At 44.5% G+C, this 13,629-nt stretch overlaps 1 protein-coding gene across 1 annotated transcript in view; it reads right to left on the reverse strand.

Moving 5' to 3' along the window:
* Window positions 1-13,629, reverse strand: part of DLGAP3 (DLG associated protein 3) — a 41,592-nt gene that overhangs the window by 23,716 nt on the left and 4,247 nt on the right. The window contains exons 3-4 of the mRNA XM_032594253.1: window positions 10,731-10,936; window positions 10,347-10,419 (exon numbers count right to left, since the gene is read on the reverse strand). Of these exons, the coding sequence (XP_032450144.1) occupies window positions 10,347-10,419; window positions 10,731-10,936 (279 nt within the window). The remainder of the gene's footprint in view (window positions 1-10,346; window positions 10,420-10,730; window positions 10,937-13,629) is intronic.

Raw genomic sequence — 13,629 nt, forward strand, 5'->3', positions numbered from 1 at the left:
CAAAGCATCAAGGAGTATAGCCTGCAGGTTGCCTGCACAGGCTACAGAGCCAGACCCACCTGGACTCAGATGTTGGCTCTGCACCTTCCTAGCACTACTAACTACTTAAAGCTTTGGGGCCTCAGTTTTATCACCTGCCCAATGAGAATGATAATGGTACCATCTTCATAGGGATATTTAGGGGACTCAAAGAAAAACATGTGGGGCATTTGGTGCAGGTACTGGTACATCCTAAGCCTTCAGTGGATGACATGTGAAGGTCTCAGGACCTACCTGGAAGAAAGCCACTGCTCATGAGAACCACAACTATTCCCTGTTATTGAGCCCAAGAGAAATCCCCCCATGAGTGATTACGTAGAGACCATTGGAGGAAGTTATGGATAAGGTCCTCGGTAGCATCCACATGGTAAATATGACACCAAGTGTCCCATGGCTGCATCTTGTGACATCTCCCAGGAGATTCATGACATCATATTTATGTGCAATCAACGGATAAAGTAGTGGCTTGGCTCACGTGTAAAATGCAACTTGACATTTCCATAACTCCACCTCCAAAGCATAACATGACGTCACTAAATTCTATCTCAAATTGAGCAGAAATTTCCATCCAATTCTACTGATCTTAATTTGCCCAAACTAAGGCTCAGAGAGAGCCGATGAACTGTCCAAAGATGCCCGGCTTGTAAGTGATTTACCAAAGTTAAATGCCAGGTTTCCTGGCTCTTTTCCCAGGCTGACTGAGCATCAGAATCTCCTGAGGACCTTGTTAAACCTACCTTAACTCAAGCTCCACTCCAAGGATCTGAACCCAAGGCTCTCTACCCATATGCCTCTCTTTGCTTTGGCTGCTTCAAAGCTCAGGGACAAAATTTTGTGAAAATTTGGATTCAGTGTTTCCAGTGTGGGCCCAGTAATCAAAAAGGAGTGTCTGGACTTCTTTCTGCGGCTTGTTCTAAAGTAACTTCATTAAAAATAGTAATAATAAAATAAAATAAAGTAATTTCATTACAAGTGTACAGAAATCACAGGTCATGGAAAAATCAATCCAAGATCCTGTAGAAGTTAAGTTCTGCCATGTTTGGCACAGGCCACACTTCTGTGGCAGCTGTGGTTTTCATCATGACTTCTGCAAGTTTCCTATCTCTGGACCTCTGGGGTACCAAGGACCAGTTTTATTTCCTAAAGCTCAGAAGCTGATCTAACTCCTGCTATTTCTAGGCCAGGCTCAAGATACTCCCCAACTAGAACCAATCCAGCTCAGAGAGTCCCTTCTGGGGCATAGGAGAGTTGATCTAACTCCAGTAGAGAGCATTCTGGATACCACAGATGGAAGGAATCTCATTTTGCAGCTCATCTCTGTATCTCCAAGCCTCTTCTGTGTGTAAAGTTCTAGACATAATATCTGGCATATAGCAGAGGGTCTTAAATCACAATGACAGTACCTTTCAGAGGCCTCTCCTTCCCAGAGTCTCTGAAGCTCTTGAAATCCCAACCATATGCTATTCCTATGACCAATTCTATCCAAGGCAGACAGAGGGAAGGTGGGAAACTCCCTGGGGACACACTTTCTATCTCTACTGGCCAAGAGGAGCTTCTGAAGTGTTTCCACAAGGGACCAGGACCTAAGGGAAACACAGACTTGTATAGACTCCCAGAGGAATATGGCACCGGTGTTGATCTTTACTGTATTAGAATTATAAAATTGTAACATTGTGCTGTGAATTCTCCTATTATCCCTGCACTGCCTTCCACCCTGTTTCCCCCAGCCCCCACTTTCAGTAGAGTCAAAGTCAAAGAATCCTCTTAGAAAATAGGAACCTTAGCCTTTTTCCAAACCAGACTCAGAATCGGTAAATATTTCCCAGGGTGTGGGATATTTAGCAGAAAACGCTTTGCTTGGGTCTAACTGAAATTGTCCGTGCTAGAGTTGGCAGGTTCATCTGGGGGCTACGCAACATCCTCTATAGTTTACCTGTGTCATTTAGTTTAGCTAACCTTGGAAAACACTCCCATTTCAAAACACTCTAAAACACTGGATAAAATATAAGAAATGTTTTATATGCATAGCTGAGCTCACAAGAAAGCACGATGTGTCCCCAGGGGACAAAAGCAAAGAGGAGACTAGAAAATCAGAATATTAACTGTGTGAGTCAGGGCTGCAAACAGCCCAGGGGCGGTGGAAGGTGGGGGTGCAGGTTGCTGGTCTCAGGGACTAACGGGTTTAGATATTAACACTCACTTGGGTGTGGGAGTAAGGCGCTGGGCCCACATGAAACACAGCATTGGAAATGAGAACCTCCATAAAGGTAGGAAAGGGGAAACCATTCATGAAAAGTAGACTAAAAAAAAATTAATTATCAGCACAGGATGATAATAGGAAGCTAGTCTGTAATCTAGGCACTGGAGGGGGGGAGAAGTAGGCCAATGTTCTAAGATTTTTGTAGCCACAAGCTGGTCTTCACATAGATACAGGATTCTGTCTGCATAGGCCTGGGTGACAGACACCTCCCTGCAAATTAAAAATTAACATAAAATGGTCCCAGACCAAGAATAGTCTAACAGAAGCGATTGCAAAGTATTTTCTGAGGAACAAATTTCTAACCCAGGCTGTTCAGGACTGTCACAGATAAAGTTCCACTGAAGATGAGTTCATACCAGACCATGTGGTACACTACCCACGACGCAGCCCCTAATGATGTCCACCTCCTAGCATTAACACCCTTGTATAGTTCCCTCCTCTTGAGTATGGCCTATACTTATTGTAATACATAGAACATGGCGGATACAATGGAATGTCACTTCTGAGATGAGATTACAAAGAGACTGTGGCTTCCATCTCAAGCACTCTCTCTCAGAGTCTTTGCTCTGGGAGAAGCAAGCTGTTATGTTCTGAGTAGCCCTATGGTGAGTCCCACATGTCAAGAAACTGATGACTCTGGCCAATAGCCACTGAGCATCACATGGCAACAGCCATATGAGTGAGAAAGGAAGTAGATATTCCTCCAGTCAAGCCGTGACATGATTACAGCCCTGACCAACATCTTTTGTTGAAGCCATGTGAGTCACCTGATCCAGAGGGTACCCAGCTAAGCTGCATTGAGATTCCTGACCCACAGAAATGGTGAAATAATAAATATTTGTTGATTTAAGACACTATGTTTGAGGATAATACATCACACAGCAATAGATAACTAAAACAAACTGCGACATAAACAGCTAAGCTTTTATTGAGCTAAGCCATTGAGAATTCAAGCTTCATCTGTTACAGCAGCTCGTGTTACCTTAGCTAAAACAGATTAGCTTTTAAACTATGTTTAAAACTTCTAAAACTTAAAAGATAAAACTGAAAGTATAAGAAAAGAACATAAACTTTGAAAAGAAGACTAGAAATATTTAAAAGAAACCAAACCAGCTTTCCAGAACTGAAAAAAAGTCAGTCAAATAAAAACATAATTAATGAGTTAAATCGTAGATGAGACACAACTGAAAAGAAAATTAGTGAATCAGAAGATACATCTAAGGAACTTACTCAGAAGGCAGCATAAAGAGGCAAAGAGATGGAAAATATGAACAAGAGGTTAAGATGCATGGAGGAAAGAATAGGATCTTGCGGTTCATGGATTCAAGCCCCAGGTCAGGCTCTGTGCTGACAGCTCAGAGCCAGGAGCCTGCTTTGGATTCTATGTCTCCCTCTCTCTCTCTGCCCCTTCCCCACTTGAGCTGTGCCTCTCTCTCAAAAAAATAAAATAAAATAAAATAAAATAAACATTTTTTTTAATCTTAAAACAAAACAAATAATAGGAGCTCCAGGTGAAGGAATAGAGAGAATGTAGAAGAGGCAATATTTGGAGATAATTATACTGATGGAGAATTTTCCACACTTCTAACTTCAAGCATGACAGAGTGACAAGCTGGACAAAACTGTCAAAAATAACTATTTCCGCACTCTGAAAATCAGTCAAAGGTATACAAGAAAGAAACATATACATGAAAATTACTGAACAGCATGAGTCTGTGGTGGCCTTGCCTGGGGCTGCTCCCATTACTCAAGTTCCCAGCTCTATCAGTTGCAATAGTTCAATCAGGGTGAGGCAGGCTGTGAAAACCAGCTGCTTCATTGCCACTGCCACTTAATTTGGAACATTGTCAGGTATAGTATCAAGAACAGGGGGGGGGGGAAATAGAGCAGGAATAGCCAGCAGCACTGCTAAACTGAGATTTCAATGCTGTTTGGGACAAGCAATGGACTAAGAGATTAGGCAGAGATTTAACAGAGAAGTTTCAGGGGATGAAACAGCTAGAGAAGGTTTGATGAGCTCTCCACATATCTTGAGTTAAGTAGGGGTGAGTGCATACACAGCAGAGACCAGAGACGTCTTGAGCTGCCCGCACCTCCCTGGCCAATGGGACCTGTGCACATGTGCGGAGATAACACAAGAGAGACTGGCAAAAAGTAAAATTCAGGGTAGGCTTAAAAGGAGCCTGAAGTTTGTACTCCCAAGTCCACACACACAACCATAAGCAGAGAGAAGCCTCTCTGGCTTAAGGTTTTTGAGCACAATCTCCGACCAATCTCTGGCTGAACACGAAGCTATGCAGACACAGGACAACTCCTAGGAAGGCAGGCTTAAAAATAAAAACAAGAAAGAAAAGAAATTTAGTGAATACATCAGAGGCCACCTTTAGCATGGAAGACAGATTTCACAGATTTAGTCCAGGGATTAACAAACACATAATAAACAAAGCAATAACAATCAAGGGGTAAAGTAAGAATCCAGAGTTGCTACAATATGCTATCTGAAATGTTCAGAATATAACAAAAAAAATCATGAGACATGCAAATAAACAAGAAAATATGAATGTTCCCAAATGTTTGATCTACAGACAAAAACTACAAAGCAGCTATTACAAATATGTTAAAAGAAGTAAAGTAAATCATGTTGAAAGATTTAAAAGAAAGCACAATAACTTCATGAATAAAAAATCACAACAAAAAGATAGAAAAAAAATTTTTTTAAAAAACCAAATAGAGGGGCGCCTGGGTGGCGCAGTCGGTTAAGCGTCCGACTTCAGCCAGGTCACGATCTCGCGGTCCGTGAGTTCGAGCCCCGCGTCGGGCTCTGGGCTCATGGCTCGGAGCCTGGAGCCTGTTTCCGATTCTGTGTCTCCCTCTCTCTCTGCCCCTCCCCCGTTCATGCTCTGTCTCTCTCTGTCCCAAAAATAAATAAACGTTGAAAAAAAAAATTAAAAAAAAAAAACCAAATAGATATTCTGGAGCTGAAAAGTACAATAACTGAAGTGAAAAATTCACTAGAACGGCTCAGCATATGAAATAATCAGTAAACTTAATCAGTATAAATTATCCTATCTGAAGAATGGAGAGAAAAAAATAATAAAAATAAACAGAACTTCAGAGACCTACAGGACAATAACAAGTAAAGCAGTATACATGTAATGGGAATTCCAAAAGAAGAAGAGAGAAAGGGGAAGAAAAAGGAACAAAGAAATAACAGCTCAAAACTTTCCAAATGTTATGAAAAATATCATTCCGCAGATTAAAGAAGCTCAGCAAATTCAAAGAAGGTTAAACACAAAGGGATCCATAGCCAGATACATTACAGTCAAAATGCTGAAAGCCAAAAACCAAGAGAAAATCTTAATAGCACAAGGGAAAAAACAATTCATCACATACAAGAAAACAACAATATGATTAACAACGGGCTTTTCATCAGAAACAATGAGCGCTAAAGGCAGTGGAATGGTATATTCAAAATGTTGAAATTAAAAACTGTCAGCCACTGGGGCCCCTGGGTGGCTCAGTCGGTTAGGCGTCCGACTTCGGCTCAGGTCATGATCTCACGGTTCGTGAGTTCAAGCCCTGCGTCGGGCTCTGTGCTGACAGCTCGAAGCCTGGAGCCTGTTTCGGATTCTGTGTCTCCCCCCTCTCTGCCCCTCCCATGCTCATGCTCTGTCCCTCAATAATAAATAAATGTTAAAAAATATTTAAAAAATAAAATAAAATAAAAACTGTCAGCCAGGAATTCTATATTCAGCAAAATTATTCTTCAAAAATGGAGTAAAATTAAAGATGTTTCCAAATACATATAGACTGAAGAATTTGTTGCAGACCTATCTTACAAGAAACAATGGAAGTTGTTCAGGCTAAAGGGAAGTGATACCTCATGGTAACTCAAATCCACAGGAAGAGATGAAGGGGACCAGAAATGGCAAATATAAAAAACTCTATAGATATGTTTTTCTCATTTTTTCTCCTAACTTCTTTAAAAGGTACAAAATTTCACAAAGCTATTATTTATAATACCAACATTCCTTTATAATAACTGTTAGTTTATAGCATATACATAGGAAAGGTACAAGACAATAACAGCATAAAGAGAGGAGAGAAGAAAGAGACACATTGGAGCAGAATTACCAGAATTAATTTTTTTACCAGAATTAATTAGATTTTAATCAGTTATGATACACTTTGTAATTCCTTGAGCAACTCTAATAACTCAAATAATATAGTAAAAGGGAATTAATAACAAAGAAATTAAAATGGTTCACTAAAACATTCATTTAATACAAGAGAAGACAGTAAAGAAAGAACAGAGGAGCAAAAATGACATATGACACAATCCAACCATATCAATAATCACATTAAATGTGAATGAACAAGAAAGCCTCATTCGAAAGGTGGTAATTGTTAGATTGGATTTTTTTTTTTTGAAGCACAAGTAGGTTGAAAGTAAAAGGATGAAAAAAGATGTACCAACAAACAGTAACCATGAGAGAATTTTCCAGATTTGATGAATGACATTAATCTTCAGATTCAGGGAGCACACACACATATTACAATGAAACTGCAGAACACCAAAATCAAAGAGAAGATCTCAACAGCAATCAGAAAGAAATGAAAAACTATGCACAAAGACAATTAGATTGATTGCAGACTTCCCAACAGCAACAAGAGGAGACAGATGACAAAAGAATACATTCAAAACACTGAGAGAAAATAAATGTTGACCTAAGATTCCATAATAAGCTAATTTATGTTAAAAAACGAGGGCAGACTACATCTTCTGTTTAAGGCAGAGTTTTTTTTTTTTTAAATTTTTTTTTTCAATGTTTATTTATTTTTGGGACAGAGAGAGACAGAGCATGAACGGGGGAGGGGCAGAGTGAGAGGGAGACACAGAATCGGAAACAGGCTCCAGGCTCCGAGCCATCAGCCCGGAGCCTGACGCGGGGCTCGAACTCACGGACCGCGAGATCGTGACCTGGCTGAAGTCGGACGCTTAACCGACTGCGCCACCCAGGCGCCCCTAAGGCAGAGTTTTATACTAACAGACATTCACTGAAAAAATTACTAAAGAAGATTTATTTTTTATTTTTTTAAACGTAATTTATTGTAACTAAAGAATATTTAAAAGGAAGGAATGAAACATAAGAAGTTATGGGGGGAGGGGTTAAAGATATGAGTCTATATAATCAAGTACTAACAGCATAAAATTTGGGCACCTGGGTGGCTCAGTTGGTTAAGCCTCCAACTTCAGCTCAGGTCATGATTTCACAGTTCAAGAGTTCAAGCCCTGCGTCGGGCTCTGTGCTGACAGCTCCGAGCCTGGAGCCTGCTTCACATTCTTTGTCTCCCTCTCTCTCTGCCCCTCCTCCGTTCAATCTCTCTCTCTCTCTCTCTCTCTCTCTCTCTCTCTCTCTCTCTCTCTCAAAAATAAATAAAATGTTAAAAAAAATTTTTAATGTGACAATAATAAAGACTAATTTGGAGAGGTAAAAAGAACATGGAACAAAATACCAGGCAACATGTACAATAAGAAGGGAAGAGGTCATCAAAACTAAAGTATCCTAAGGAAAGAAGAAACTGTCAAATTTAGACCTTGCTAAGTCAAATATGCACATGAAAATTATAAGAGTGACCACAAAGAATGAAAATAGAAAATAGAACTGCCAAATCAGTGTGGGATTTGGTAGTAAGAAAAATGAAGAAGAAAACTAATCCAAAAGAAGGTAGGAAAGGAGTAGAAAAGCATCACTCAAAAGGCAGGAGAAATAGAAGGCACACAATGAAACAGCAGTAATACTGTTGTATTGATACAGGTGTATCCGTAACCACAATAAATGTAAATGTACCAAACCCTCAAGCCATTGTCATTATAGATATAAACTAAATTCCTTAAACTATTTACAAAAGACCTACCTAAAACATAAGGAGACAAAAAGCTGGAGCACACCTGTGGTGTCAGAAGGGTAGCAAGAGGACCACTGTGGCTGCAGCGGGTGACAGGCGGAGGAGCATTAGGAGCGGGATTCGCAGGTAGCAAGGGACAGATCATGCAGGGCCTTGTAAGTCCTCTGAGTAAGGTGAGGGTTTTGAGTGAACGTAATTCTATTTTGAAATGATCACTCTGGGATGTACTGAGAGAGAATGAAGTGGGGCAGGGGCACGTGCAGGAGACCATTCAGGAGGCAGTGTCAAAGCCCAGACAAAGGCCATGGTGACTTAGGCTGGAGTGGTGGCATCGGAGGTGAGAAGTGCTTTGGTCCTGGATATACTTGAAGATGGGACCAACAAGGTTTGCTGAAAGCTTGGATGGGGCATGTGAGACAGAGAAAGGAGTCAAGACTGACTTCAGGCTTTTAGATCAGAACTCCTAAAAGGATAAAGTTGTCATTACCTGAAACAGAGATGACAGTGGACGGAGGAGTACGTTTGGGGAGGTAGGGGGAATGGGGTAAGGGTACTAGCAGTTTCGTTGTGGATATCTTAAATTTGAAATGTCTACTAAACATCCAAGTGAGATTTCAGTACACAGTTAGACACACGTGCCCAGCAATTATGAGAGGACTGGGGCTGGAGATACACATTTGGAAGTCACCAGGCCCTCAATAATATTCAAAGCCAGGGTGCCTGGGTGGCTCAGTTGGTTAAGGATCTGACTTTGGCTCAGGTCAGGATTTCACGGTTCGTGGGTTTAAGCACCGCATCGGGCTCTGTGCTGACAGCTCAGAGCCTGGAGCCTGCTTTGGATTCTGTGTCTCCCTCTCTCTCTGCCCCTCCCCTGCTCTCTCTCTCTCTTTCAAAAACAAAAAACATTTTTAAAAATTTTAATAAAGTAAAGTAATATTCAAAGCCATGAGCCTAAATGAGCTCACTTAAGGAGTGTAGAGAGAAGTCCAGAAACTAAGCCCTGAAAAAAATCCAGTGTTCAGATCCTGGCGAGTTGGAGAGGCACTGGTGGCAAGACCAAGCGTCAGCAGCCAGAGAGAATCTAGGAGAACCTAAAAGGTATGGTGTCCTCAAAGCCAACTGACTGAGGTGTTTCAGGAAGGCGAAAGTCCTCATCTGTGTTAGATGCTGCTGATGGGTCAAGTAAAATGAGGACTGAGCATTGAACTAGTGGGTTGAGCAACATAGGCTAGTCTGATGAGAAACAACAGCTGTGCCAATCAGATTCCCTGATTCAGGAAATGTAACAAAGACCTCAGCAGCAAACAATAGGAGCCAATGTGGACATTCTTCTGCACTGCTTTTTTGCATTGCTCTTTTTTCCCTGGCAAACAGTAAAAATAGCTAACCTTTACTGAGTGCTGGCTATGTGCCACGAGCACTATTATGATGCCTATTTTTAAATAGAGAAAGTGGGGCTCAAAAAAGTCAAGTAACTTGCCCCAGGTCACTCGGCTGGTAAGGAGCTGAGCTAGAATCCCAATTCATGCCATACATGTAATTACTAAACTGCACCGCCTCTGCTTAGCTAAGGGGAAAGTCTACACTTAGGGATGGAACTCACATTTATAAAGTACCACTTTGGAGCCAGGTACCTTGTGTTTGCATACATTTTCTCACGGAACTCTCACAAAGCCCCTGAGATAAATATCACTACTACTGTCATTTTAAAGGTGAGAAAACAGAGGCGTTGCCGTGTCTTCCAATGGTTGGAGTGGCGGGGAGAGAACTCAAGCACAGGCCATCTCTCAGACCGCAGCTCTGCCTATCCCTGTACCATCTGCACAATCAAGCCTGCCTTTTGCATGGGGTGAACTGGGAGTAATCAGGCCATGACAGGACTGGAAAACCTCAGAAAACTGATGTTGCCCCTGCAAACTCATCACTTAGAGGCCCCTCGGTGGTTTTGAAGGATGTGACTGAGACCCCCAGGCTGAGTCAGATCCAGGAGTCCCAAGGCCTCCCAGCTCCCCCCAGAACCAGACCTGGGCTCTCTCCATGGGCAGACCTCTGATTTTCAGGCATAGGCTGAGTATGGGACTGACCCCACCCCCCTTCCTTCCCACCCTTTCCTTCAGGTGTGCTGGACCATCCCTACCTGTCCGGTGGTGAGGGAACGGCTGTAGCCAGGGATGGAGCTCCGGGGATGGATCCGGGGTGGGACACAGCAGCTGGGAAAGGTCAAAATTCCAGATTCAGAATGGGGGTCTGCTAGAAGGGGGAATAATAGCACTGGGGCCTCTGAGCAGGTTCTATACCTCAGAAACCCCCAGACAGGGATCCTCCCAGGAGACTCCTGGGTGAAGAGACTCTCCTAAAGAGGCACTCAGAGAGGCTATCTCACCAGGGACCCCCTCTTTCTGTGGGGCAAAGCGAGACTCCCCCAGTCGAATCCTAGGCAGGGAACCCCTCTGGTGCACATCTTCTGCAGGGACCCAGCATCAGCTTCCCACTCTCCGCCCCCAGCCCTCCCTGTCCTTACTTGATCCGGGCCTGGTCCACGCTGGAGGAGCGGCGGGAGGTGAAGCGCCGGGCGACTGCTTTGGGGGACGTCTTGGGGCTGCCTTCTGAGTCTCCACTCTCCTCATCCCCCATGGCTTTGATGTAGCTGCCGCTCCGCATCCTGCGGCAGGGGATCTCCCCATCCTTGCCCCCAGTGGGGTAACCCCCCCAGTCATCTTGCGGCACCTGCAGGGACAGGGGCTTCTGTCTCTCAGACACGTCCCTATGAAATCTAGAAGCCAGAACCCTCTATCCCCATTGCCGGGGCGCTCTGCTAGCTGGAGCAGGCCATGCTCAGGGGCATGCAGAAGTGGAGCCGGAGGCAAGGTTTCAGCTGTCCCCTCCCTTACAGGAGATGCCTCATCATCCTCCATGGACCTTTTACTACTTAATTGAGGGCCACCTATGGAGTCTTGGAGGTGATATGCCAAGTGCCAAGAGGTTGAAGATCGGAGGCCAAAGTGACCTGTGTTGACCCACCCCCCGCAGTGAAGTATCACCTGCCCTCACCTTTCACCCCTCCTGCTCCTTCCTTCTCTTAACCTGCTGACATCCTAAATCCTCCAACTCTCCCTCCTTCCCTCTCTGAGGAGTCACAGAGGGCTCTAAGCAGGGAAGTGCCATCAAATTTGGTTCAGAAAGAGCACTCTGACAGTCCAAAGGGGGGATGCACTGTGTAGCGCTGGGAGAAGGGCAGGGGATCGAGTGGCAGGAGGGAGACCAATTAAAAGGCTTATGCTGTTAGCCAGGCAAGAGATGATGAGCCTAAATTAAGACCATGACAATGAGGGGGACGAGGAGATGGAAATGAGGTGTTAAGGAGCATCAGTGAGCCTGATTAGATGTAGGGGGTGAGGGGGTGGTGGGGGGTGCGCTGGGAGGAGTCACAGATGACTGGGAGGCTGCTGGCTGAGGACCTGGGGGATGGTGCTGTCGTTCACTGAGCCACAGAATCCCAGAGAAGCAGGTTTGGGGAAGAGGTGATAGGTCAGGGTTGAGCATCTTAAGTCTGGCAGAGAACTGCTGAGCAGGTGGTTGGATGTTCAGTTCTGGAGTTCACTGGAGAAATCTGGGTTGGAGGCAGACACGTGGGAGTCATGGGCGGCAGCTGAATCCATAGGGGTGAATGAAACAGCCCAGGGGAAAGAAGAAAGAGAGCTGGGGAGGGATTCACTGACATTTAAAAAGGGGACTGCAAAGAAAGGAAGAAAAGCCTATGAAGTCACCTGAGAAGGAGTGGGCAGAGGGGTAGGAGGGAAGTCAGGAGAATGCCATGTCATGGAAACAGGAGACATTTCCAGAATAAAAGGAGTTGATAATGTCAAATGCCACAGTGCATTGAGAGGTTAGTAATTCGGGCTCAGGAGTTAAAATCCATGTTCAAAATCTCGCCCCATCACTTGCTAGGCAAACTTGGGCAAAACTGATTACTCTCTCAGTTTCCTCATCTATGAATCAGTAATGACAATTATGCCTACATCCCAGGGTTGGTGGGAAGGATAAATAAGTCAATATGACATGCCCAGCACATAGTAAGTCCTCAGTAAATGTTAGCTATTATTATTATAAGCCTTGAAAAGTGCCTTTCAAGGAGAGCTCTCAAGAGACTACTGGGGACCAATGCCAGAACATTTTAGAGGACAGGGGATGTGGATGTCAGACTGTAATAAAGGGAGAATGAAAGGAAGTGAAGGTGTAGAACCTATGCTTTAAGAACTTGGGTATGAAGAGAAGACAGTAGACAGAAGGGGGTACGGAGTTGAAGATTTTGTAGGATGAGAGACTTGGGCATGTTTTCAGAATAAGAGAAAGAGCCAGTAAAGACAAAGCTAGCCTTTAAATGTAGGATGGAGAAGGGGCAGTCAATTCAGGGATAGAGGGGATCCCGGGGAGATGGGCTCAAACCCTGCTGGAGGGATCAGTCTGGGTGAGTGGTCTGGGCTTTTTCTCTGAGCCAAGAAGGAAGGCAATGGGGGTAGCTGGGGATCTAGACGAATCCGTAGGTGGCTGACAGGAAAGGTGAGGGAACCTGTGATGGTTGGCCTACACTAGGAAGAATGACGTATAAATAGAGGCATGGGGGAGAGGGCTGGGGCAGGCAAGGAAGATTTCGAACACCTGTTGTAAGAAACAGGTTGAATGGGGCGAGGATGGAGACTAAGAAGGTCAATATTCAGGGACAGCATAGGGTTCAGGGGAGGGACAGAGACTCTGGGGGTGAGGCTAGGTGAAGGGACAGAGATAAATATGAGAACAGAGACCCAGGGACGGAATGGGTTCCCAGGATGGAAGTAACCCACCAGGAGGAGCAGGGCTCAGTGAAGATGCTGGAACTCAATCAGAAGAGGGTAACGCAGGGAGGAACATAAAGGAACAAGGGCTCTGAGGACAAAGAGCGGTTCAAAAGAGGGTTGAGGGAGAGCTGAGGTCCAGTGGGAGAAATAGGGTCCCAACAAAAGGGTTAAGGATCCAACAAAGACACCTGGTCTGATGGGGCCAGCTTCCCTTGCTTTTGTGCAAGGTCCCTGCAATCTGTTAGTTCTCCCCCAAACAGGCTCTGACTTTGCAATCCTCAGATGTCTTAGAACCCCAGGCCCCAAGGAATCATTCCCGTCCCTGCACTCTACAGAGAGGAGCCACAAGCAAGCAGAGAGAGACAGGCCAGCAGATGGGATAGCCAGGGCACTCTCTGCCACACTGCAGGGCTCCCACTCCACAGCCACTGCAGCTCCTCGCTCCTCTGCAGGACACTGTGAGGTGCATGTTAAAAAGGAAGCCCCCAGAGAGGTCAGGGCAGCCCTGGAGAAGCAGCAGGAGGCAGCGGAGTGGCAGTGAAGCTCCAGGGACAGCCAGGGCTCAGTTATAGCAGAAGAAGGGCT

This window comes from Lynx canadensis, chromosome C1 (genome assembly GCF_007474595.2).
Source record: "Lynx canadensis isolate LIC74 chromosome C1, mLynCan4.pri.v2, whole genome shotgun sequence".
NCBI classification, from domain to species: domain Eukaryota; kingdom Metazoa; phylum Chordata; class Mammalia; order Carnivora; family Felidae; genus Lynx; species Lynx canadensis.